Below are 23793 nucleotides of genomic sequence, written 5' to 3'. Positions count from 1 at the left end.
TTTTGAGCAGATTGACAATAAATTCACACACAAGAAGAAGAAGAAGCAGCTCCTTCTGTAGCTCCTATAGTAACTCTGTGTGTGCGTGTGTGTGTGTGTGCGTGCGTGTGCGTGTGCGTGTTGATTTCTTCCTGCTATTGTGTGAACTCATGTTCCTGTGTGTGTGTGTGTTTCTGAGTGTATGTTTGTGCGCTTTGGGGTCAGACTGAGGCCGAGTCTGAAGCCTGGAAGATGTTTTATTTTCCTGATAAACCTAAAAAAATCTTTATGAGTTTAAACGTGTTTAACGAGTATTAGGTGTATTAGTTACACGGCTAATAGATACAGAGAGTTAGAACGCTTATAAGATGCTAAAACATTTGTTTAATATACAATTTGACAGGACTTTGCAGCTCTTTAACACCTCAAAAATGCTGCGTTGCGTCCCGTTGGACTGTGCAAACGTTCTGCAGTGTCATTGTCGGTCTGTACGGCCTTACACCGCGTGCATACAGCCTGTTTACATTAACGTAACTGTGTCGCCAGTCGCACGCTGTTCGCTGGTATCTGCCCTCTCCGGACGGGTCTGGTCTGCCGCAGTTTTCGGTCTTTTTGTGGTGCTTTTACTGGGTGATCACCACCGAAGTGCAAGTAGAATTAATTTACACACTTTTAAGAATCTACAAGTGAAATTCCATATTTTTACGTGGGCGTTTACATTTCAAATCAGTAAAATAAAGTGATGTTTGAGCGGCTCAGGTAGTGGTTTACATTAGAAATCGAAAATTAACAGTTTTGAATGGTACACGTATGGGAAAATGCGTGTGGGCATGTAAAGGTTGCTGTGTGTGTGTGTGTTTCCTGTTTATGGTCTGTTTAAAAATGACGGCAGTCGTCAGGAGGAACCCTCGAAACCCTCCTGACTCATGAAGTCTGTGTGAGTTTTGTGTGTTTGCATGTGGTGATCAACCTTTATCCATCACACCCCATTACCTGAGGCACCGAGAGGAGGCCAACACACACACTCACACTCACACACACACACACACACACACACACACACACACACACACACACACACACACACACACACACATACACACAAACACACACTTGGCATGCTGTGTCACCAGCGGCAACGGACGAGCCTTTCACGCTGACCCAAATAGAGCGCGGAGGAGAGAAAGGAAGTAGAGAAATTGCGTCGAGACAGGAAGAATGGGGAAGATTGAAAGAGGAGAGATAAAGAAACACAAGCGAAGCTAGGAGGAGAAGAATAGAGCGAGTGTTGGTATGATTGTGCTGAATGAAGGACGGCCTGAAACGTCCTTAACTGTCAGCTGTAATTTTTGAGCTCCGCGTAAACGACGCCGTAACATCTGTGCGCTCACATTAAGGTTAAAGCAGCCATCTGTAACTTTCTGCACCTTCAAACTGCAGCTGACACGTCGGGTTTGTGGAGTTGTGTGCAGCAAAAATGCCGGTGTCATCTGGAGATGTGTAACTGAATGACGGGAGGCCTCTCTCCTGCACACGCTGCACGTTGGGGTCGCTGCGTTGACACAGCTGGAGGTCACACCGCTGGGGAGTTGAACTCAGGGGTCGTATTCAAAAATGATCTTATTTAACCACCAGGAGTAAAAGGCCCTAACATTTTTTGCATCAGACAGCGGGGAAAGGCATGGTTTAAAGCTGGCGTATTTCACATTTTACACACATCACAAGACGACCTTTTTCTCTCTCCGTCATTCTTAAAAAGTTACCCGTCCACGCGGCCTCGGCTCAAGAAGTATCTGCGTCCACAGGAAACCAGGTGCAGCGACTTAAACGCTGTAGTACACATGCCAGGCCTGGCTGTGGCGCTGTAACTGCCACAGAAATACACCAACAACAACGAAGAAGAAGAGACATGGAGACGCTGTGGAGAATCCAAACACCGGAGAGTTTCTCTCCAAATCCTCCTCCATCCTAGAGACAAACGTGTCCCTGTTTCTGGTCTTAGTGGAGACTTTGGTGCTGTTCTGGACTCTGATGCACCCATCACTCTGCAGTTAGTGTCCTCACTGAGCAGAGGGGGCTGCTGGGAGCCCCTTCACTCTGCAGTTAGTGTCCTCACTGAGCAGAGGGGGCTGCTGGGAGCCCCTTCCCCGTCCCAAAGCACTCCCAGGCGCCACTTTCTCACTACATTTAGAGACTTTTCACAGCTTCTTAGAACTGGATTTAGAAACAGAGCCTAGAGCAGTTTAGCTCCTTATTCAGAGCATCAGGGAAAAGGGAGACATCTGTGCTGGGCCTCATTCAGTCCCATGCATGTGGCTCAGAGTCCAGTTCAGTCAACAGTCTCTGGGTCCGTCTCTGTCCTCTCACGCAGCAGAACTGTTGTTGGTATGTGACGTCGCAGGGTCAGAGGTTGGAGGTGGGGCCGTGACGCCATCCTTTAACAAAGTATGAGGTTTCACCATAGGGGTGCGTTTTCAAATCTTCCCACTCTGGGACCTGGTTTCAAAAGATCCTGTTTTCAGGCTCCGATAGCGCCAACTCTGCATGGATGGTCGACTAAATCAGGCTAAATTTGTGCGGTTACAGTCCTTTTTATTAAACAAACTAAATAGCTTTATGTTATTTATCCTTACACAACGGCATTTAATTTCTGTCTCTACGGTGGAACAGTGGAAAGACTGACTAATAATACCTGTTGAGGTGTCACACTCTCCTCCTTGTGTTAAAAAAACAGCATTTCCTTATTTGAGCATATGTAATAATTTCATCTGTACTTTTATTATTCTATTTTCACTGCTGCACTGTCAAGAACGGACGAGAAAGCTAAAAAAGACAGTCTTTAAATCCCCGTATCAGCCTCTGTGCTGCACAAACATTCAGCCAAATGCCTCTCTTAACAGACCTGGTGTGTGTGTGTGTGCGCGCGCGTGTGTGTGTGTGTGTTTCTCAGGTTGCCTTTGCCAGTTTATCTCTTATGTAATGTTCCAAAAATAGCAGATTCACCTGTACGGGGCTGAAGGGGGCAGAGGAGAAAAGAGTAAAGAGAGAGAAACTACAAACGGTGGATTTACAGGGCAGCTTTTTAAACATCATGGCGTTGATGATGAGATGTTTCTGCTTTTATCAGGCTAGCAGTGTTGTGCATCAGTGAGCCACTGATGGTTTATGGTCATATTCTTTTTTATTTTAGTCATTTTCGGACCATACACTGACTTCTTCTGTCTGCATTCGCTCCACCAGTCTGAACGCCGATGTGACGTAAGCCTGCGTTGGTACGGCGAGAACATTCTTGTATTTTAACAAGTCACCATCACATTTCCCCCGGAGCGTATATTCTCAGTAAAGCCCGGACTTCACTGTTTGTCCATTTGTCCGTACTTTCTTCCATTTGGGTCCATTTCGGGTCATTACAGGCTTGTGTTGTCTGCTGTTTACACGGTTAACAGGGTTTTTAAAAATGGCGGTTGCCAGTGCAGCTCATGTGTTCGATGTGAGTTACCTTTAAAAGTTTCTACTATATTAACAATAATGTATAAGCTATATATGTTATTATCCGGCTGTTAAGTCCTGACGTAACACCCATTCAAAATAGGATTTTCGGGTCCAAGCCGCAGTGCTGTGTTCCCCTGGGTGTTAAAAAAAAAACAACGTAATTGTCCTTTTACCTCTTTCTTATGGATGAAAAAGAGTCTAACTGATGAAAGAGGTGATCCTAATTGTTCACATGGTCGGCCGTTGTGTCTGTTTTGTTTCAAGGGAGCATTTGGACCCGGAAATCTTATTTTGAAAGGGTGAACAGAGGGATAGTTAGTGTTACTTCTGTGGTTGCCTGCATCTCTGGGACTGTCTCTCTGTCCGTCTTTTCTCTCTTTCTCTCTCCTTTTCTTCCCTTCCCAACCGGTGCAGACAGATGTCCGTCCTCCAAGGTTTTCGTTGCCTCTGTGTTCACAAGATTGCTGCATTAATACTGTATATAATAACTATAATAATTACTACTACTTTTATTAAAGAAAGTGCGACTTGCTGCTGCTCATGTAGGAATCGTTGGGTCTCTGTAAATCACTAATAAGTAATAGAGAGGGTCTTTATTTACCTTTATTACCTTTATTACCTTTATTTACCTACTCTATACTACTACTCCTCTGTAAATAAAACTGAATAGAAATTTAATTTTAAAAGTAACACTGGTCCCTGGACACTTCTGTCTAAGGGCTCACTCACACTGTCCGCCCGTACCATGCCCCGTGCTTTAGGGTCCTTGTCCCCCCCTCCAGGCCCGTTTGTACTCACACTACCTGGGCCTCGGAGAATGCTTCTTGCTGCCTATACGTCATCACGCCGTAACACGTCACACGCATTGATGACGTCATCGCGATGCGTCGCTTTGTTTACAAATCTTTCCGTAGACCTCTGAGTTTTTGTGCGTCTTGTCGACTGTTTTTGAATCTTTTCATCGACCAAATCTGCAGTAAACACTCCACCTCCGCATCACACCAACGTGAACCTTTCACCACCATTGTTTTAAATGTCCGCCCATGGTCCCTCCTTCTATTTTCTATGTCCCAAAAGGCGCACATAACGCTACCGCCGTAGGGCTCGTGCTCGTGCTCGTACACGTGCGCACGCTCGTGCTCGTACATGTGCAAACGTGCTTTACAAAAGCCCACCTCTTTCAAGCGGGCCGTGCGCGGAGCGGGTGCACTCACACTGCTTAAAAGTTCTAGGCTTTAACTGAAAAAACAGAAGGACAGTGTGAGTGCGCCCTAAAGCTCCTCTTGTGTTGAGTCCACCTTCTCTGAAGTAAGAACTAAAAAAGTTCCTCAAACGACTTTCTAAGACTTCCTAGTTTTTGCTGTGCGGATGCAATACAACATTTCTGTTTGTTATTTTGTCACTTTTCAAATTAATCTTCACATAACAGGTCGATTCCTAACTTTAATGCAGCCTTTAAGACCGGAAAAAGACTGTTATGATAAACCAAAAACCCAGACAATATCGATAACATGACAATGTTATCAATACGATCTGTAGTGGATCCAGTGTCATAGTTCACCGGACACCCCTGCTCTCACACTCACCCACCATTGTTTCCTTCTCATCGTTCATTTCCTTTATCCATAACCTGGATCTCACTGCTGCTTTGGCCGTCCCCGAGCCTGACGTATGACCTCAAGCTTAATCTCCAGGCTGAATCGTAACCCTGTACTACCTACGTACACTCAACCCTCACCTGAATCAGAAAACACGCGCATTGTTACACGGCGCGGAGCTCGGGTGTCTGGTGTCAGGTCTCCGCTGCCTGTCACATTGATTGGCGTAATTACCTGAGCCGTGCTGCGAGCGCGCAGAGACAGAGATAACCGTTTCAGTCTGGGAGACGAGGATGTCAGCGGCAGAGTAAGAGCGAGACGCTTTCGAGAAGTGTGATGATAAATGTTGGAGCAGGTGGACACGGAGGGAGGAGAGGGAGGGCGAAGAAAGTGCGCTGGTTCCACCGGCTTCTCGGCTTCAGGTGAGCGATGAGACTTAACGTTTGAAATTCTGCCTTTAAAACTGTATCTTTCATGAGCAGCGTCATATTCTGGCGCTCTCCGGTAACCAGGTGTGAGATAAATCGATTCTTGAGAGGCGGCTTCATGTGACCCCAGTGTAAATGTCAGGCTGAAGTGGAAACGCTCTCACTGCTGCCGGCTTTTCAGGGCTGATTGTGACTTTTTTATGGTGTCTGGATCTTGTGCAGGTGTTCTGGTTCTGTTGGCGACTCATCATGAAAAAGTACAGGAATGTTGTGAAAAATGGATCTGATTGGCTTTTACTCACACCATAAGTGAAGGTCACTTTTAGTTTAAACAAACCAAGGACGACTTTTTTGGGCACTTCTCAAAAAAACACTATCAGTTTGACTTGAAAGATGAAATGTGGATTTGACGTTTGTGCTGTAAAGTTCAGTCGAGAAGAAACTAACGTGCAGGTGTGCAACATGCTGAAACCTGCCAGTTCACACCAGAGAGACGAGACGAGACAGTGTATCATCTCCATAGCAACAACTGTCTACTTCTGTTCTTACTTCAGACTATACTGCCTTTTTTTATAGCTGGATATAATTTGTAGCATTATAAAATATAAATGAGGACAGAGACAGTGAGATACTCGCTACAGCTGCATTTCTATTTGTGATAAAACGTCGAAAATACCGTTTTATTTCTCAGAATCACTACTTTGTTCTTGATAAACGGCGCTCCCTCCCTTCATTTACTCTCTAGCTCTTCTCTCTATGTCTCTTTCCTTTTCCTCTCTACTGGTTGAGCGTCCTCCTTTGTAACTGTGACTTGGCCACCGGACTTTGCTACGAGTTAATTGCCGTTGACACAGGTGACGTATGTTACGTTCTAAAACCAACTGCAGGGCACTTGACAAACTGTCGCAGGAGACAACATCAGCCAGTTTGAGTCGCTCAAAAATGGTTTCATCTCGTTGCAAATCTGTGGTCTGAACTGGGCTTCAGTCTTGACAGATGTCCGCAGTGCTGTGGTCTGGTTCATCATTATGGGATAGGGAAACAGTCTGGCTTGTTATTTTGTTTTTAAACCAATCACACTTGTTTCTGGCAATAACAGAACGGTAACCTGACTTCGCCAGATGGATTGATTTGCATTTGCTCAGCATATCCATCTGGGACGGATCCATCTCTTGCTGATTGGATAAACCATCTGTCTATCACCACCATACGGCCCAAATCGACCAATCAGATCAACGAAGCGTGTGACGTGCTAACAGCGTCGAGGCAAAGCTCAGAAAGTAAACATGTCAGTAAAGGATATTTGCCGTTTGTGTAATGTGAATTTACGGATCAAAGGCCCAATTTCAGGAGCCCGATCCATATTCAACAGAAGGATCACAGAGAAAAAAGAGTTAGTGAGCGGCTTGTTCGATAGCTACGATCATCTCATCTGTGGAAGCCGCAATGTTGTTTTTCACTGAACAGTCGCTTCTCGTTTCATCACTTAAATCCGCCTCAAATCCACCTCTGATTGGTTCGGTCGCTTCGGCAACCTACTCCAAATTTTCTCTGCCGCACTTTACCAGACTGATCTGCGAGTAAAATACAACAGAGCTCAGAGATCAGGATGGATTCACGAGGCCGAGCCGACGGTGCCCTGTGAGAGGATGCGTTTGTTGGTTTTGTTCGAATAAGTAATGTGTTACCTTTAAGGCGCCGTAACTATTATTTTCAATCTGCCAATTCTGTATTTCTACAATATGACAGTGTTCCCTGTTCTTTGAACAGATCTGAGTAAAAAAAACTAAAATTGTAATTTTTCATAAAAAAAGCGATCATAAAAGCGTCACAGGTTCGACCGTTGTTGTTTGCTTTGTTCGACGGAGCGTTTGGACCTGAAAATAGTTTTTTTAAGGGTGTTACATCAGATTTAAAGACCGCATAGAACAAAAGTAGAAGTTTTAAACTGTACTGTGACATTTAAGCTGCATGCAACTGCTTAAAACTCCACCACTTAACAAAACAATTAGTCATAATCTGCATTAAACAGCACCAAAAAACGGTTATGAAAGTACCCACAGAGTTCAACTTCTGTTCAAAATCTTATTTTTTCTTTTTTTCCCACGGACAAACATTTGCCTGCACAGAGAAACGGCGTTAACACCAAACCCACACTGGTGCAGTTGTGTCTCTTTTGTCAAGCAACTTCTTCCCACATATAATCACAACATCCTCTGCTCCACGAGTCGGAAGATGTTCAATTCGATTCCTCCCACTTGCAGCTGCCTTTTTCATTTGCGTGGCTGGCTCTTACTTTTCTTCTTACTTTATCATTAATCTGAAGCCGTGTGTGTGTGTGTTGCCTGGCTGTGGCGAGAACACAGAAACTGGTGACATGATGGAGATGGAGATGGAGATGGAGATGACTGTTTCTGTTTCCCACCACGAGAAGCTTTTCTTTCCACATTAATCACCTGAATACATAAACAGTTTCCTGCTGTAGTAACTGTTGTTGACCCCTGCTTGGTTACAGAGGATCCGTATTTAGATTTACACAGATTACATCACCCTCGGTGTGTAGGCTGTGAAGTAAAAACAGTATATTTGTTTTGTATCCACGTATATAATCATCCCACGTGGTGATGAGGCTTCTGTTTAAGTTACTGCATCTACAGTCTACTGCTAAAGTTGCTGCACCACACACACACACACACACACGCACACACACAGACACACACACACACGCACACAGACACACACACACACACACACACACACACACACACACACACGCACACGCATACATAAAGCAGATTCCCTACCAATGTAATTACTGGATGAGCTGCCGATGCTCCCGCTGTGCCGTCGTCATGGCAGCGCCGACAACCCACCTCTGCTGGAAGAAGAGGAGGAGGAGGAGGAGGAGGAGGAAAATACAGCACGAAGAGGGGGAGGATGAGAAAGAAAGACAGAAGAGCAGAGGAGGAGGAATGGTGGGAGAGGAGGAGCACAGACAAAAAAAAAGAAGGGAGATTAGAGGTGACGGGAGGGGAGTGGATGGCGAAGACCAAAAGGAGACGAGAGTGGAGGAAGAAGAGGAGGAGGAGAAGAAGAAGAAGAAGAAGAGGAGAGCGATTAGTTCCAGAGACAGTAAAGAGGCAGGAGAAAGGGGCAGATGAAGAAGAAAGGAGAGAGAGAGAGAAATAAAGGAGAGAGTAGGTGGGAGCAGCTGCATTCAACTCTTTTAATCAGGGCTCAGTTTAATCTCTTCACCGGAGACTTTAACAATCTGAGACGGTTTCTCTCTCTCTCTCTACCTGACGTGCGGAGAAACCGCGCATTTTAAAGCCCCGTCTCCAGAAACCGCAAACCCCAGATATGTAGGGTTGGACACCTTTCACATATGAACCGATACAGATACACCGGTACCTTTTTTCTGTACTTTTAAGTCAAAATAAGACAGAGTTAAGTTTTTATCCCATTAAAGTGTAAATGCGGCGCAGAATGAGCCCATGGTTTTTTCGGTTCTTGCGTACATCAAATACAGGTTTTTTTTGTTGTTGTGTAACAACGATTTATGGAGGAATCCAGGAGAGTTGCTAACAGTCGGACGTGGCTAACAGTGATTAGCTCGGGGCAGCACGGTGAAGGCATTCAAAGGTCTTTTTTAACCACTAATACTGCTGAAAATAACGCAAAACCTCTGCAGCAGCATGAGAAAAGTCCCTACACACAACACAAAGCACCAACAACGTAGTTAGTGAACCCAGAGTTTTTTAAAAGAGTGTTTTAAAGACTTACCTACTGGCCCCTGTACCAGCTCCTCTCATAGTAAAGTCCATTACAGTGGATTACCAAAGTCAATCCCAAAGGAAGGAGCCCATTGGTGCTTTGTTTTGTGTGTAGGGACTCTTCTCATGCTGCTGCAGAGGTTTGCTGTTATTTTCAGCAGTATTAGTGGTTAAAAAAGACCTTTAAATGCCTTCACTGTACTGCCCCTAGCTAATCAGTGTCCGGCTGTTAGCCACGTCCGACTGTTAGCGGCTCTACCTGAGTATAAACTCCGTTAATAGTTCATACACAAAAAAATACTGTCTCGATGGATTATTTGATGTATGTCAGTTAAGAAAAAGACCGTGGGATGATTTTGCGCTTGAATTACACTCTAATAATTTTACGCAACTCACAAAATAAAACCCGTCCCTGTACCCTCCAGCCTGTCAGTCTGTCATCAGGGCATAGAGAGCGCTGTTGAGTGTGTGTGTAAGGAACAAAGACTGAATATAAAGATGGATGACGCTGCTTTTTATGCCTTTTATTTTGACAGGACACCATACAGACAACAGACTTTAGGTCCTTAGCTCACGTAACATCGTTTTCTTATGCCTAACCAAGTTGTTTATGTTTGAAAACACGTTTTAAAGCTGCGTCCGTGGAGCGCCGCTACACCTTGCGTCAATAAGGGACGCCAGGGGGCTCCTGATGAAGTGTGGGGTGAGAACAGGCTGCAGCCGTTCAACAGCGACAATTACACGCATCTCTTTTATTCTGGTGACTGGGTTGAATTTGAACGGATGATTGATGATTGTGGTAGTTTCTAGATTTTCATCTTGACTTTACTTACTTTACTCTTGTCGACGTCGTTTCACATAAAAGTCACAGTATCTTCGCTTCTCTTTGCATCATCGAGACAAAATGTGTGTGTTGTTTTTTGTTCTTTAATTGTACAACACTGAATATTCGTAGTGTGCTGTGCTTAGATTGAAGCTGCCTTTTATGTGGACAAATCCACTTAAAATAACTCTGAGGCAAAGTGTGTGTGTGTCTGTATGTGTGTGTGTGTGTGTGCGTGTGTGTGTGTGTGTGTGTGTGTGTGTGTGTGTGTTGCGGACCACAGAAAAGCTTCACACTGCACATTTCTGTGTGTTTAGATTTTAGGAGTGAGCCTTAATGCCTGTGATCCTGTCTGCTTTTAGTAGATTAGGACTCACTCAAATATAGTGTTGCCCCCTGACCCCCGAATGAGAGTGTGTGTGTGTGTGTTTGCATATTTTTTAAGTGTGTATTTACCTTGTTTTGTGACGGGTACGTAGAGGACATTGATGCTGCTCGACTCTCTGCTCGTCTGCAACAAAACACACTCAGGTACACAGGCGCTTCATTCATATCTGATCATAATCAGGTTAAAATGATCCTTACGGCATCAAACCACAGGGTAAATGTGTAAATGTGCACTGGATGTTCAATCAGGATCATGTTCCCATAGTTTCGGTCATCATCTCTACTAGATATGATCGTTTTTTACTCACCAACTTTAGACGCACTCACACTGTCCGTCCGTCCCGTGCCCCGTGCTTTAGGGTCCTTGTCCCCCCCTCCAGGCCCGTTTGTACTCACACTACCTGGGCCTCGGAGAATGCTTCTTGCTGCCTATACGTCATCACGCCGTAACACGTCACACGCATTGATGACGTCATGGCGATGCGTCGCTTTGTTTCCAAATCTTTCCGTAGACCTCAGAGTTTTTGTGCGTCTTGTCGACTGTTTTTGAATCTTTTCATCGACCAAATCTGCAGTAAACACTCCACCTCCGCATCACACCAACGTGAACCTTTCACCGCCATTGTTTGAAATGTCCGCGCATGGTCCCTCCTTCTTTTTTCTATGTCCCAACAGGCGCACAGGAAATGACCTCAGAACCGCCGTAGGCCTCGTGCTCGTACACGTGCACACGCTCGTGCTTGTACATGTGCAAACGTGTTTTACAAAAGCCCACCTCTCCCAAACGGGCCTTGGTCGGCAAGCGTACCACTCCTAAGTACGGTACGGTTGCACTCACACTGGTCAAAGGAACTAGACTTTAGCTGTGAAACGTGCTTGGGTACGGTACGGATGGACAGTGTGAGTGCGCCCTAAATGCCTGAGAGCAGCAACAGTCAGTCAGACTTCCAGGTTGTAAACAAACCCCCAGTTGAACTTGTACACATGTTATTTTTTTAAAATGATGGGGAACACACCTAAAAATATCCCTTTAAGTATTTCACCGTGTTGGAAAAACTGCGCTCACACAACAGGAAGTACAGAAGGTCAAAGCTGAATCTGAAAGCAAAACGTTTTCCTTCATTTTCACTTCCTGTTTTAATGCAGATTTGTTCGTTACATTCGAACAAACAAACACACACACAACACACACACACACACACACACACACACACACACACACACACACACACACACAGACACACAGTTAGGGGAAGTGACTAATCGCTGGATAAAAATAGACCTTTTCTATGTGAACTGTGCAAAGGTTTTACACTGATATGACTCCGAAAGATACACCGAAGAAAATGAAACAAAAACTACAGAAAGATTAAAAATAGATTAAATATGTACTCAAAACAAAGCAGACCACAAACGAGCTCAGGGTGTCTTTAACAAACACAGCGTAGACGTCACACGTTCACTTTCTGCCTCTGGTTTCACTTCAAACAAGTGGTTTCAGGAAAAAATGGCCACTCGTGTCACTTCCTTTAATGTTAGGTGTGTGTGTGTGTGTGTGTGTGTGTGTGCGTGTGTGTGTGTGTGTGTGTGTGTGTATGTGTGTGTGTGTGTGTGTGTGTGTGTGTGTGTGTGTGTGTGTGTGTGTGTGTGTGTGTGTGTGTGTGTGTGTGTGTGTGTGTGTGTGTGTGTGTGTGTGTGTGTGTGTGTGTGTGTGTGTGTGTGTGTGTGTGTGTTCCCCCATATTATGTGGCATATGTCCAGGCACCATACGTCCTTGCATTTTGTGCCGTTGTCACCCACGCAATGCTATTTTTATCCCGAGAGTCATTAGGACAAGGACAAGCATAGGTGTGTGTGTGTGTGTGTACGTGTGTGTCAGGGTGTGTGTGTGTACGTGTGTCAGTGTGTGTGTGTGTGTCAGGGTGTGTCATCAGGTTACAGTGTGTGTAAGTGGACTCCTCTTTGTCCTGGTTGATAAATTTAGACGGACGGCCACTGAAACTTTCAACAGGAGGGTCAGATGCTCCTGTGCAACCTTTTCCACTGACAGACAGACAGACAGACACACACACACACACACACACACACACACACACACACACACACACACACACACACACACACACATAATAACCAATCTACTAGTCATGCCTTGTAATTGAGGAATTCTGACCTGTTATCAGTTTTAGGGCAATAATCAATAAACACCATAATTCATCTTTGATATGGTGAAAAAACCCCGTAGAGATTTCGTGACACACAACGACGTCGTCTAAAGTCAATTAACAAACGCGTAAACTGAAATACCCGAGGGAATATCATAGTTTTTCAAACTTACCACATGTTCAGTGCGATTAACACCCACTGGATTACATAACCATGTCATGTCTGTATCCAAATATTCATAACAGTTAATTCTTTTATCCTATTCTATTTTAGTTTATGTTCCTCTTATTGTCAATCTGTTTCTTTCTCCTCTCTGTATGTATTTCTGTTGTTTCTGCTAAGTTCACGGCTTGGAGGATACATGATACACGAGCAGACACTGGCTCTTCTGACATAAAGTCCTCCTTCATATGAAAGAAGGAAGATATGTGTCGTCCAAACAATATATAAATTTCTATCGTTAATATCGTTTCTATCGCCAAACTGCATTACGGTGATATTTATGTCAATTGGGGGACGCGTTACGTTCTGATCTTTGCACTTTATGTTCTTTTTGTATTGAAGTTTTTAATAAAATGAGAAAAAAATTAAAAAATAGGTTTTTACCGTGTTTATTTATGAAATTACCAGAAAACCTGCTGGAATTTGATCATTATTTAGATATTAAATGAACTATATTGGGATAGAAGCCACATGCATGCACTTTAAATAACTTAAATGCAATTATATGGGTTCAAATGATGCACAAAAAACTCCACTCCGCGCTTATTCTGTCCCGCTGAGTCACTGAACGACATTTCTAAGAAACACAAAAAGTCTTATAACACAAAAACTTCGGGGGGTTCTGTGAAGGTGAGATTTCAGTTTTCAGTCTGGGCTCCAAACAGAATAGTCACAATACAGTAAAGTCATTTAATTGAGTGTAAAAGGGCGAGAGTATCTCACACACACACACACACACACACACACACACGGAGAGAGAGAGGACTGCTGACTCATCCTCTGACAGAACAGATATGTCTCCGTCACCCCAAAGTGCTGCTGGCAGTCTCTCCTCCAAGCTGTTCCCACTTCTCTCCACCGAATATCTGCAGCTGAACCCTCTGAAATGTGGTCTCGTCCCATGAATAATTAATAATACGCCACATTAGACTGAAATCTAGTTCTGCTTCAGCCGCTCTGTGCTGAGAGAAAGAGCTGCGTCATACAAGAGCATGACTGTTGATGTTTGCATCTCTCCCCCGTCAGAGGCTGATAAGGTTCTTTGTGTTGTTTTCAGGAAAGCCATCTCCCGCTCGGGCCTGCAGCACCTCGGTCCGCCCCAACTCTCCCTGCCTCCTGCGTCCAACGGGCCCAACAAGGAGCTGCGGACCTGCGTGGACTGGACGGTGAGACGCGCACGTACACTTACGTTAGGGGCGGGCGATGTGGCTAAAACGTCCCGTCACCATCAGGATGTCATCACGTTTGTTTAACTTGATTTTTTACTATTTTAAAGTGCGACCGAATTATTCCCCTATGTAAAAATAAAGCCCTAAACATTTATATATGTATAATAAAAACTAATTCAGCCAGTTAAAGTGTGCAAACAGCAGTTCATCATAATCATCAACAGCAGAACAAATGATTTCACCGTAACGCCCACGTTTAAAGGCTTCATTTAAGGGCGCCCTCCCACTGTGCGTCCGTCCCGTGCCCCGTGCTTTAGGGTCCTTGTCCCCCCCTCCAGGCCCGTTTGTACTCACACTACCTGGGCCTCGGAGAATGCTTCTTGCTGCCTATACGTCATCACGCCGTAACACGTCACACGCATTGATGACGTCATGGCGATGCGTGGCTTTGTTTCCAGATCTTTCCGTAGACCTCTGAGTTTTTGTGCGTCTTGTCGACTGTTTTTGAATCTTTTCATCGACCAAATCTGCAGTAAACACTCCACCTCCGCATCACACCAACGTGAACCTTTCACCGCCATTGTTTGAAATGTCCGCGCATGGTCCCTCCTTCTTTTTTCTACGTCCCAACAGGCGCACAGGAAATGACCTCAGAACCGCCGTAGGCCTCGTGCTCTTACACGTGCACACGCTCGTTCTCGTACATGTGCAAACGTGCTTTACAAAAGCCCACCTCTCCCAAACGGGCCGTGGATGGCAAGCGTGCCGCACCTAGGCGCGATACAGTTGCACTCACACTAGTCAAACGAACTAGACTTTACCTATGGAACCTGTTTGGGCACGGTACGGATGGACAGTGTGAGTGCGCCCTTAGAGACAGACTTTGGACACAGGAGCTGGCAGGGTCAACCCCGTTTGCGTTTTCACGTACTGTGCAGCTTCTCCAGGTAACGTGGAGGTAATTTCAGCTCTTCAGCGCGTGTGTGAAAGGAGCTTTAGATGCAAAATGAACACAATGCATTTATTCAAACGCTGCACAGAAAGGCAGTTGTCCCAGTTTCTGTTGTCTTTGTTCCGGCTGAGTCACTGAAAGACATTTGGATTTTCATGACAACAGATTTGTCAGCAGACGGGCTTCAACAGACGTATGTTCATGAGGAAATGAATTGTTACTAAAAAAAAGGTCTTGATCACCGAGCGTGGGAAAGAAAAGTTTCATGCGTCAGGACTTTTTATGGGTTTATTCTGCTTTTTTTTGAATGCCTCACAAAGCTCAGGGAAAGGCCAGGTGGATATGGAGAGAACTTTGTCATGAGACACCCCGCAAATTAGATAGCAATGCTCAAAAAGTGCAAGGCAAGGCATCTGAATTCCCATTGAAATCCATTCTAGTCTGTATGTTTAGGTCATATCTCCATGACAACGCTGAGGGGGGGTTGATTGATTTTGTACCAGGCTAGTTTTTATTTTATTGGAGGTTAAAGTTTATGAATAATTAGGGGCGTGGCCTCTTAAGTGACAGCTAGCCTCTGGCCCTCACTTCTCCTCGGAGGTAAACGTCAGCCAGATGGACGTATCCCCCCCCCCCCCCCCCTCCCCCCAACGTCACATACATGCCCTTTTTTTGGTCAGAGGAAATGAGGCGGAGTCAAAGTCTGACAAGATGGCGACTCCCGTAGACAAGGACGACTGGATCAAGTTGAGAGAACGGACCCCGACGGAGATGCTACGTCCATTTTTACTACGTCTATGATTTGAACCTGAAAATGAGCCTGATATTTAAAATACCACAAGCATTTGCGTAAAGCACCACAGATCAGTCATTGCCCTAAAAACCAACTCTAGTCGTGTTGCAACTGATTTGAATGAAAGTCTGTGCAGACGTAACGGTGCCAACATCACCCTGTTTGCAGTGCGCCCAACGGAGGAAAGACAAAGCTTCTATTTTCACCTGATTCAACAAGAAAAGAAGAAGAAAAGACAGCGACAGAGAGAGAGTTTTTTTTTTTTACTCAGTAACATCAGTGTAGGAACATCTTCAGTTTGGAGCTCACTGGGCTCAGAAAAGGACACAAACAAGACACTTCGGGCACAAAAACAGCCTCCAAAACACTTCAAACTCATCGAGAGGAACAAAAAAAACCCATCTAAAAATGCATCTCGCGTAAGAACAAGGATGCAAGTGTCTCACTTTAGCAGCAGAACATTATTCCGTATACTTGAGCACTGAGGGGCTCATACATCACTAATGAATATTAAATTAAACATGCTGCATTATTAATTGGAAGGTGTAAGTAGACAAACCCACATCTGAGATTCCCCTCTGGCTCTGTCTGCAGGGACACTTCCAGCACGTCATCGCTGGCCTTTAGCTCTCTGCACGACACACACACACACACACACACACACACACACACACAGACACACACACACACACACACACACACACACACACACACACACAATCACTGTGCTCAATCACTCATTAATACACACTTATGGTTGATTTACTGCGGCTTTATGAACCTTTTAGGTGCTACTGAGTCACATAGTGTCTGCACTCACTGTGGGACTGCTCCAATTGTTTTCAGCAGATTGACAGTTCTTTATATTTTTGTGTTCCTGCTGAACGTACGATCACAAGACATAAGATAAGAGGAGGAAACGACCGGTGAAAGTGATTTTCTGGACTGTGGCAGAGGCAATAATGACTGTGGTTTACCGTCAAAGAGAAGTGAGAGAAAGACAGATGGAGAGAGAAATTAGAAAGAGATGAGACAGTTTTCAGAGCTTCCTGTCTTTCCTCATCACAGTCCAACTCTGTTTGGCCTCCACTAATTATCCTCCTTTCTGCAGCCGCTGTACGACACTCACATCTGCAGAAATGCATCAAATTAGGAGCAATGTGAACAGTTCATTGCACTTAAACAGTCAAACCTCTTTGATTAACACCTACAACAGATTTAAATATTTTTTCTCACCTTTGTCCCTCAGTTACCTTCCAAATTTACCCTTTAAATTATTTTATTTGACTTAATGTGAGCTTATTTATTCATTCGTCATTTAGTTGTATTAGGTTTAAATGAAAAATACAACTGTATGCCTTTGACACTGTCAATCACTGCATCCTCCTCAGCCGATTGTAATCCATTGGCATCACTGACCTCCTACGTGTGTGTCTGAAAGATTCAACTACATCTCCATCAACAACCACAAATCCCACATCCTCCCTGTCTCACAAGGAGTCCCTCAAGGCTCAGTGCTTGGTCCCGTCCTCTTCATTCTGTAAACGCTCCCACTAGGTCACATCATCCACCACCCATATTCTTCACTTTCACTGTTATGCGGACGATACCCAGCTGTTCATCACCACCGAAGCCATTCCTCCCGCCATTCTCTGTACCCTCACCGACATCAAAACCTGGATGAACCACAACTTCCTGAAACTCAACAGCAATAAAACGGAAATCATCATCTTTGGCCCAAAATCCATCCTCCCCTCCTTCCAGAACTTCTCCCTCTGCATCGATGGTCACTCTGCCCCCCGGTCAGAAACCTAGGCATCATCGTGGACCCCACACTCTCCTTCAAGTCACACATCAACCACGTCACCAAAACCGCTTCCTTCCACCTCCGCAACATTGCACGCCTTCGCCCCTCTCTCTCCTCTCTCTCCTCTGCAGAGGCTGAAACACTCATCCACGCCTTCATCACCTCCAGACTCAACCGCTGCAACAGCATCATTTATAGCCTCCCCTCCACTGCACTTCAAAAACTGCAATATGTCCAAAACTCGACCAGCTGACTGCTCACTCACTCCCTCTCCCGAGCACACATCACTCCCATCATCCGTGAACTTGACTGGCTTCAAAAACAGCGACGTATCAACTTCAAGATCCTCCTCATCACCTACAAAGCCCTCAACAGCCTCGCACCCTCATACCTGACTGATCTCCTCCTCTCGCCTCCTCCACTCCAACCTTCTCACCCCCATCACCAAAAACCAAATATCGCACCCTGGGGGGCAGAGTCTTTGCCATCGCCGCCCCTACCCTCTGGAACTCAGAAACACTCCCGTCATTTAAGAGTCAGCTTAAATCCCATCTCTTAAGGTTCACCTACACCAGGGGTGGGCAATTCTGGTCCTGCAGAGACACTGTCCTGCATGTTTTAGGTTTCTCTCTGCTCTAACACACCTGAGTCTAATGATTTGCTCGTTATCAAGCAGCTGATGCTCGTCACAGTTTGATTATTGTTAGACTCAGGTGTGTTAGAGCAGGGAGACACCTAAAACATGCAGGACAGTGGCCCTCCAGGACCGGGATTGCCGACCCCTGGCCTACGCCAACTAAAATCCACCATCTCCCACTCTCTGTTTTTCTATGAATGTGATGTTCTTTAGTTTTAGTGTTCCTGTTTGATTGTCTTTTTTATTTTTTTATGTGTAAAGCAGCTTTGAGTGCTAAGAAAAGCGCTATATAAAATTAATCTATTATTATTATTCATTTTATTATTAATATTGTATCTCATTTGCGTACAAATGATGCAGATGTTAATGATAATGTGTTCTAGTGGCATCATGTAAATGGAGAATAAAATGGGTCCCAAGACAGACCCCTGGGGGACTCCACATGGAAAAGCAGCACTGACTGAACAGAGACTGAATAAAAGCATACAAACAAAAAACATAGGGAACAAAAGACAAAACAATAATAAATAAAAAACAAATTAAAAACACACTAAAAACAGTGTGTGACTGAGTTTCAACCTTTTTTTCTTTCAATTTGAAGCAGTAAATTTGTCTCACACACACATTTGTAATATCAAACCAGATTTAGAATAAAATGTATATAAAGAGAACATAATCACACACACACACACACATATGCCCATAGGTGTGTGATTGCACTTGAGTGCGTAGCTCTGCGGTGTTTTGATTAACACCTTAAATTAACATACACTGTGAAATTACCCACCTACTCAGCTGCTTCAATTATGTGCTTGACACACTTGTTGACCGCTTCCACTGCAGAGTGTTTATGTGCGTATGGTTGCAGTTTAATGTGACTGAAAAGAGACGAGGAAGGAGAATAATGAGAGTTATTATATCATTATTTCTCTCCGGTGTCTGTGTCTCTGCAGGAGAACGCCGTGAACGGGGATCACCTGTGGATGGAGACCAGTTGTTCAGGAGAGCTCTGCTATCTGGGAGAGGACACCTGTCTACTGAAGGCCGCAGTGAGTAGTGGACACACACTGACCTTGTGTGTGTGTGTGTGTGTGTGTGTGTGTGTGTGTGTGTGTGTGTGTGTGTGTGTGTGTGTGTGTGTGTGTGTGTGTGTGTGTGTGTGTGTGTGTGTGTGTGTGTGTGTGTGTGTGTGTGTGTGTGTGTGTGTGTGTGTGTGTGTGTGTGTGTGTCATTGTGTGTATGTGTAAGGGTGCCCTCACACTGTCCGTCCGTCCCGTGCCCCGGGCTTTAGGGTCCTTGTCCCCCCCTCCAGGCCCGTTTGTACTCACACTACCTGGGCCTCGGTGAATGCTTCTTGCTGCCTATACGTCATCACGCCGTAACACGTCACACGCATTGATGACGTCATCACGATGCGTGGCTTTGTTTACAAATCTTTCCGTAGACCTCTGAGTTTTTGTGCGTCTTGTCGACTGTTTTTGAATCTTTTCATCGACCAAATCTGCAGTAAACACTCGCCTAGGCGCGGTACGGTTGCACTCACACTGGTCAAACGAACTAGACTTTACCCGTGAAACGTGCTCGGGCACGGTACGGGTGGACAGTGTGAGTGCGCCCTATGTTATTCCCACAGACTGTATAATGGACAGGGTTTGTACGGGTGCTTAAATCCTTGAAAATGCTTGAACTGTGGATAAAGCACTTGAAAATGCTTGAAATTGTATCTGCTCCACAGCTTCTTCCACATCAAAAAGCTATGGAACAGAAATTGAAGTCTTGAGTCTTGAGTTTTGAATCTTGAGTCTTAGCGGAGGAACTAAATAAAGAGTTCAAAGCCTCCGCAGCCTCCCTCAGACTGTCAGGTTTCTTTTTCTCGGAGGCTGAATCAGATCTGAAACGCGCTCGTTCACATCAACCGCGACTTGTCAAAGCAATCTGAGATTCCAGCGAGGTTACGTCGACCTTTTTGAGCAGCTGACCGCGGCGCCGGTGGAATATTTATCTAATGAAACAGGGAATTCATTTGCGCCGCAGCTCCGTCTCACACTCCCTGTGCTGTAATTACACACAATCAGTGGAAATGTCCAGACATGTCAGTAGATTATTGTCAGCATTGAAAGGTTATTTCTGCGCTGTAAGAGGTAAGATTCAGTAATACCTGTAATTTAAACACTTCCCACACCGCTCCGCATCTCACGCCCGGTGGTTAATTTAAAAGCCCTGTTTTTGCCGAGTCGTTTCTTCTGCTGCTTTAAAGACTCCGATCCTCTGAATGAGATCCTGTTTGAGATTAAATTAAACTAAACTAAATTAACGGACTGCTTCTGAAGCTGGAAGCATAAAAAAACGCTCCGTGCACGAACCAGCGACCTTGATTTGACTTTGTCTTCTTCATACCTTTCATGAGTCGCAGAGTTTTTGTTTGATTTCTTTGATTTTGTCTCAAACTGGAGAAATTAATACGTGAAACGAATGATTTAATCCAAAAATATATCAAACTTTAAATGAGTTAGAGGCACTAAAATCACAGTCTTCTGCTTTAGAAACTGCAGTTTAGCGTGATCTTATTTTCAGCCCGTAAAGTCGGGTCATTTTAAGACAAAATAGGGGTCAACGTTGAACCCAAGACCCAAAAGACCCAAAAGACCAAAAGACCCAAAGACCCAAAGACCCAAAAGACCCAAAGACCCAAAGACCCAAAGACCCAAAAGACCCAAAGACCCAAAGACCCAAAGACCCAAAAGACCCAAAAGACCCAAAAGACCCAAAAGACCCAAAGACCCAAAGACCCAAAGACCCAAAAGACCCAAAGACCCAAAGACCCAAAAGACCCAAAGACCCAAAGACCCAAAAGACCCAAAGACCCAAAGACCCAAAAGACCCAAAGACCCAAAGACCCAAAGACCCAAAAGACCCAAAAGACCCAAAAGACCCAAAAGACCAAAAGACCCAAAGACCCAAAGACCCAAAAGACCCAAAGACCCAAAGACCCAAAGACCCAAAAGACCCAAAGACCCAAAGACCCAAAGACCCAAAGACCCAAAAGACCCAAAGACCCAAAGACCCAAAGACCCAAAGACCCAAAAGAAGAATTACTTCATTAGTCCCGCAACGGGAAATTTGATTTTTTCACTCATGCAAAAGCGGGACCTATATACATGCAATTAATGGTGAGATGTCAGAGCGAGGGGGCTGCCCTGAGCAGTTGGGGGTTCGGTGCCTTGCTCAACGGCACCTCGGCAGTGCCCAGGAGATGAACTGGCCAACAGACTTTTAATTGTAAATCATTAATCGTTACAATGATACAGATAAACAGTTAGACTTTACGGACTGAGCACTAAGCATTTGCCTCGTTAGAGCGGTTAAAGAGGAGGTATTTTCCTCGTTAGGATGATAACGCCGTCGTGAAGCTAATTTCAGTTAGCATGTTAATGGTAATTCCCATTATGTGTTAGCATTGAGCTTTCTGTCTCTCTCACACACTCATAAATGCACTTATAATAGCAAGGCACATTGGACCTACAGGACCTATATACATGCAATTAAGGAGAGATGTCAGAGCGAGGTGGCTGCCAGTGACCAGCGCCCCAAGCAGTTGGGGGTATGGTGCCTTGCTCAACAGCACCTCTCCAGCCACCAATCTACTGCCGCCCAGTAGCACTATTTATGTAAAAGTGATCCCAAACTTTTGTAAACAACCAGAAGTTTTCGTCATCGTACGGTGAACGTGAATGAATGGGAAGTGAAGTGTTAATGTTTGGGCACCTTGAACGCATCTGTGTGTGTGTGTGTGTGTGTGTGTGTGCTTATATCACACATCCTCAGTGTGTGTTCCCTCTCTCTCTACTTGTGTTGGTTGTGTGTTGGTTGTTGTGTATCTCACCGCCCTCTGTGCCGTGTGTGTGTTTGGTTTCTCCTTTAAGAAGTCGGCCCCCAGGAGGAAGTGTGCTGCCTGTAAGATCGTCGTTCACTCCGGCTGCATAGAGCAACTAGAAAAGGTATGACACACACGCACGCACACACACACACACACACACACGCGCGCGCGCGCACACACACACACACAGATTTAAAACACTATCACTGAAGAGGATTTAACTGTTCTGCAGAGTTGTTCCTGTCGAACCACATGCAGGTTTAAAATGAGTGCAGGCGGCTTACGTAGGACAGATGCATGCATTAATTAGTATTTACTAATATTATTATTATTTATTAATATTATTATTATTATTATTATGTTATTTGAAAACTCTGAAAACAAAACTGACGTTATTTGGTGTTTTGTGCTTTATTTTTCTCTCTGTAGATCAACTTCCGGTGTAAGCCGACCTTCAGAGAGGGAGGATCCCGCTGCATCCGAGATGTAAGTGTGTGTGCGTATGTGTATGTGTGTGTGTGTGTGTGTGTGTGCGCGTGTGTGTGCGTGTGTATGTGTGTGTTTGTTCGTGAGAAGAGAAGAGTGATGAGCATTTGTGTCTCCGACAGCAGAACATACTGAGACACCACTGGGTTCACAGACGGAGACAGGAGGGGAAGTGTAGACAGTGTGGAAAGGTACACACACACACACACACACACACACACACACACACACACACACACACACAAACACAATGACAGAAAATAAGACTGATCCTAACATTATATTTAACAAAAACAACCTGATTCATAAAAACACCTTAAATGTGAACACAATGCAACTGTCTGTCTAGCTGCCTTTGTCTTACTCTCACACACACACACACACACACACACACACACACACACACACACACACACACACACACACACACACACACCTATTATTGTCTCTCTGTGTCTGCAGAGTTTCCAACAGAAGTTCTTCCACAGTAAAGAAATAATCGCCATCAGCTGTTCCTGGTGTAAACAGGCGGTGAGTGTTTCTTCCTCTGGATTAAATCATCTCTGCAGATTAACGACTCGATGCAGCCGTGTCGTGTTTGGTCAAATTTAATTAAATATGACGTCAAGTATAAAAAATATAAGAAACAATCTGACTCTTAGAGAAGCGTCACTGAATAAAAACTGTTTGATTCCATTAAAATAACCTAAAATCCTAAATATACAACTCTACAGGAAGCTTCTGTGCTTCAGTTAAGATGTATTTTATTTATTATTATTATAATTATTATTATTATTATTTACACATCCACATAAAAGAGCTATTATTATATTTTAATATCTATTTCACTGTTTATTATATTAAACTATACTTATACCAAAGACATTACATTCAATTTATATTCTATATTCTTATTCTACATTATTATGTTTTGTATTCTCTTATATTTCTTAACTACTATTTATTCTGTTATAATATATTAGTACATAATATCTTATATTTTATATCCTAAACTGTATTATACAGTACTTTATTGATTATTTAATTTAACAAATATGTTTTACTGTCTTATTACTTTATGTTTTATACAAAATTTAAGTTTAAAATAATTATAATTTATTGATTTTTGAATTTAACACGTGTTATACTCTTATTACACTTTTTTATTATAAATTATTTCTATTTAAAATATTTATAATTTCTT

General features: G+C 44.1%; 1 protein-coding gene across 1 annotated transcript in view; it reads left to right on the top strand.

The window, feature by feature from the left end:
- Positions 1-23793, top strand: part of dgki (diacylglycerol kinase, iota) — a 90793-nt gene that overhangs the window by 30946 nt on the left and 36054 nt on the right. The window contains exons 2-7 of the mRNA XM_083934714.1: positions 13926-14034; positions 19180-19275; positions 22150-22224; positions 22533-22589; positions 22712-22780; positions 23052-23120. Of these exons, the coding sequence (XP_083790840.1) occupies positions 13926-14034; positions 19180-19275; positions 22150-22224; positions 22533-22589; positions 22712-22780; positions 23052-23120 (475 nt within the window). The remainder of the gene's footprint in view (positions 1-13925; positions 14035-19179; positions 19276-22149; positions 22225-22532; positions 22590-22711; positions 22781-23051; positions 23121-23793) is intronic.

Source organism: Echiichthys vipera (assembly GCF_963691815.1).
Source record: "Echiichthys vipera genome assembly, chromosome: 20".
In the NCBI taxonomy this organism is placed as follows: Eukaryota; Metazoa; Chordata; class Actinopteri; order Perciformes; family Trachinidae; genus Echiichthys; species Echiichthys vipera.
The sequence above is the reverse complement of the archived record's forward strand: the minus strand, read 5'-3'. Positions and strand labels throughout refer to the sequence as shown.